Raw genomic sequence first — 4,371 nt, forward strand, 5'->3', positions numbered from 1 at the left:
AAGTTTTCAAATTTCATTTTATGATTTTTCCTTTTTCTTGTTGTTGTTGTTGTTATTATTATTATTATTGTTATTATTATTATTATTTGTTTTAAATTATCATTATTTTCATTGAAGTTATTAAGTCCCTGTAGTAACATGATATCGAATGAAAACCCTTCAAAAAAAAAAAATTTTTTTTTTGTTGTTGTTGTTAATCTCCTTATCAAAATTTTTGTCAATCGTTTCCGGTTTTGACTCCCCAAAAAATCTTTTTTTTTTTTGTTTGGGAATTCGATTGTCGTAAATAAATTTAAATTTTTTTTTTAAGGTATTATCGATAAAAAAAAATTTATTTAACAAAACAAACAAACAAACAAACAAGATGTCCGTCAATTAAATTTATTTCGATAATAAAAAAAAAATTTTTTTTTATTTTAATCCGGATTATGAATTTCGTGCGTGAATTACGAAAAAAAAACCAACCGTACTACGAAGTGATTAACATTACCAATAATAATAATAATAATAATAATGATGATAATAATCGTTATTTACATACACCCAACGTTTTAACTACAAAAAAAATAAATAATAATAATAATAAATTTTTCTCTTTTCTTTTTTCTTTTTTTTGGAGATGTCGAGAGCATGTGTCGTTTGTTAATTAATTTTTTTTTAAATGATGATATTCCATTGATTCCATTCATTCCATTGATTTTTTTTTTGTTAGTTAATTCCATTGAATTTATTTGATATAAAAAAAAAATTTCTTTTCGTGTTTTTTTGTTTGTTTATTAATTTAATTGTAAAGGAAAATTTCTTTTTTTTTTTTTAATTTTTTCTTTTCTTTTTGATACTTTGTATTTATTAATAATAATAATAATAATTTTTCGTAATTATTTAATGCCGTTTCCGTATTTCGATAAAATAAATTTTATTTATTTATTTTATTCATGTTCATCGGTTTTAGTAATTTTCCATTTTTCACCATTTGGATATTCGTATAGGGAAAAAACGTGATCGTGTAATTTTGTGCTGTAGCCAGGTGTCTGAAAAACGTAATTAAAAATTTAATTTCTGTTGTTTTTTTTCGGGGGGGGGAGGGGAGTACGGGAGGAAGTGAGAGAGAGAAAAAAAATTTTTTTGTTCTTATTTACGTTGGGTATTTTATATTTTCCATTTACAACAACGACAGGATTTTCAAATTGTTCGTGTTGTTGATCGACATATTCAATCATTCTATCATTCGTCGTACCCGACAAACAAATATAATCGAATATTTGTAAATGTTGAACCATTTCGCAAAGTCCTACTCCTCCCGCATGCGGACAAACGGGAACTGTTGAAACAAATTTTAAAAGAATTAAATAAAATCGCAAAAAAAAAGAATTTTCGTCTTATTTGATTTACCTCTGAATTTTTTAGCCATGAAATAAACAGAAAGTAATTCGTTGACACCTCCGAGACGCGCGGAATCAATTTGACAAATTTGAAATGCGTTCGATTGAAAAAATTGTTTAAACATTACACGATTTGAACACATTTCTCCTGAAGCAACTTTTACGCCGTGACAATTTAAATTCTATTAAAAAAAAAAATCAAATGAAAGAATTTGTTAATAATGTCGTTAATTAAAATAAAATAATAATAATAAAAATAATAACTTTTGATATAACGGAATTTCCTAAAATGTCGTCCGGTGACGTAGGTTCTTCGATCCAATATGGCCGATACGTTAATAGTTGTTTCATCCATTCAATAGCTTCGTTAATTTCCCATTTTTGATTAGCATCAAGTAACTTTAGACAGACAAAACAAAAAAAAAAAAACTTTTAAATATTTTTCGTTAAAAATGATATCTTTGAGAATAAAATAATAAAAAAAACTTATTAAATAAACTGTCAAAGTAAAAAAAAAAGTTTTTTTTAAAATTAAAATTAACTTTAACGGTTTGTGTGTGTGTGTAATTATTATTATTATTATTATTAATAATTGTGACGCAATTAAAAATTGATTGATAAAATCTTTACCATTAAATTATTTGATCCGATTATTTTACGAACGAGTTGACATCTTTTTTTATCATCTTCTAAACTTTGTCCAACTTTTATTTTAAAAGCAGTAAATCCTTTATCCAGATAATCTTTACAAAGAGTTTCAATCTTGGATAAAGGATATCCTATCCATCCGATTTGAGTCGTGTAAGCTGGATATCCATCCTCTTTTATCTTTTTTTCTCTCGTTTCCCTAACGTCTATCGACGAGTCTCTTAAATAATTTATACATTCTTCTGGAGTTATAACGTCCGTTCTAAATCAAATCCATGTAAATAAAAAATTAATTTTTATATATAATTATGATAATATTAATAATAATACATATATAAAAAGGAAATAGAATAAGAAAAAAAAATTTAACATGTAACGGAAATCGATTGTAGATACTAATATTTCCGGTTTTAAATCGCACAATAATTTCCAAAGGGGTTTTCTTTCAAGTCTCGACCACAAATCCCATAATGCATTTATTATAGCCGATGTTGCCAAATGTATGACACCTTTTTCGGGACCCAACCTAAAAAAAACTTTTCAAATGAGAAATTTCATAGAAACAAAAGGGGGAGTAGGAATAGAGAATAAAAATAAAAAAATTTTTTTTACCATCTTAATTGTGATTCGGATGTTATGGATCTCCAGGTATTTGAAAAATTATTAAAAATTTCATGAGCGTTTTTATTTAATATTAAATGCGATAGAGAACGTACGGCGTGAACCACAATTTCAGTACCTTTTCCTAATGTAAATGTTAGCCCGTAACCTTTCCTTCCGTTTTTTGTCTCGATAATAACGTATGCGCACGAATAATCTGGATCTGTGTGCTGAATAAAATTATATATATTTTAGTTTTTAACAGGAAATTAACTTTTTTCTTTTTTTTTCGGACGACGTAACGACGCTTCGATACTTAAATAAGCGATGTAATATTAATAATAATAATAATAATAATTTTTTTTTACGTCGAAACGCCTTAAATTTTAACCGCGTTAACGTTTTCGTACAAAGTAAACAAATTTTTTTAAAAAATTTTATTTTGATATTTTATTTACCATCATCATCATCATCATTATTATTATTATAAATAAAAAGGTTTATTTATAAATAAATAAATTTACCATGGCGTCAGATCCGTGAAATTCTTTCGATGTTGGAAATCTGACATCTTTAACATCGATCGAAACAATCGTCAAACCCTCGTCGTTGTACATTTTTTTTTTTTTTTTAACGTTCACAGTAAACAAGTTTGATAATGACTGACTGACTAAATTATCATCATTTCAACCTTGAACTTGTTTCTTTTTTTATGCCTAAGTTTATCATTATTATTATTATTATTCAAAATAAAACCTGAAAATTTAATATAAAAAAAAAACGAACCAACCATTTGATGATTTATTTACATATCGTGTGACGAAAATACCGTTTGTTCGTTAATTCATTCATTCATTCATTCGTTAATTATCGTTTATTATTTAAAATTATAATAATTAAAACATTTAATATATACGTTATAAAATAAGGAGAGAGAAAGAAAGACATAGAGAGAGTGGGGGAGAGAGAAAGAATGAAAAAGAGACATAGAAAAAAAAAAAATTTACGTTCGTTTTTCAATAGAGAGAGAGAGAGAAAAAAAAAGAAGAAAAGTGAAAATTCAAATGAAAACATAAATTATATTAAAAATTGTATAAAAGAGAGAGAAAGAGGGGGGAGAGAGAGAGAGAGAGGATAACAAAAAAAAAAAAGTTTAATTCCAAATCATTGATTTCACGAGGATTTAAATTCTGATAGCGTTGCAAATATAAATGAATAAAAACGTCCTTTTCGACTACTTTTCACTATACCTTTTTTTTCCTTTTTTTTCCTTTTTTTTCCTTTTTTTTTATCCAGTCGATAGTTCATTATTATTATTTTTTTTTTAAATTTATTACCGAAAATAACAAACGATAACGTGTAAAAAAAAAAAAAAAAAATGAGTCGAAAATATCAACGAACAAACAACAACAACGCGTGTTCGACAAAAAAAACACACAAAGATAATCCCGGGGGGAGGGCAGAGGGAAGAGGGAAGGAAGGAAGATGAGATAGGAAGGGGAGACGGGAAATTTTTTTGTTTTCTTTATATATGTGTAAGTACGTATAAGTACAATTCATTTTTAAGTGAGAGGAACAAAAAAAAAAAAAGTAAATAAAATAAAGAAAAACGTGTTTAAGTTATTTTTAATAATAATAATAATAATAATTAAAATTTTTTTTTTTTTTTAAATCGTCTTCTGGTAAAAAAAAAAAGGTCGTTAAAAATGTCGGTTTATATGAAAAAAAGGAGAGAGAGAGA

At 25.9% G+C, this 4,371-nt stretch overlaps 1 protein-coding gene across 1 annotated transcript; it reads right to left on the reverse strand.

Annotated features, from left to right (window-relative positions):
• Positions 1-929: 929 nt before the first annotated feature.
• On the reverse strand, positions 930-3,247 carry Phum_PHUM063910 (mandelate racemase, putative; the record flags this gene model as incomplete). Its single annotated transcript, XM_002423458.1, has 8 exons — positions 930-1,031; positions 1,140-1,321; positions 1,393-1,564; positions 1,647-1,781; positions 2,013-2,292; positions 2,401-2,556; positions 2,643-2,860; positions 3,155-3,247. The coding sequence occupies 8 exons, from the start codon at positions 3,245-3,247 to the stop codon at positions 930-932; spliced, it is 1,338 nt and encodes a 445-aa protein (XP_002423503.1).
• Positions 3,248-4,371: the final 1,124 nt, after the last annotated feature.

This window comes from Pediculus humanus, genomic scaffold (assembly GCF_000006295.1).
Source record: "Pediculus humanus corporis 1103172107412 genomic scaffold, whole genome shotgun sequence".
Classification (NCBI taxonomy): Eukaryota; Metazoa; Arthropoda; class Insecta; order Psocodea; family Pediculidae; genus Pediculus; species Pediculus humanus.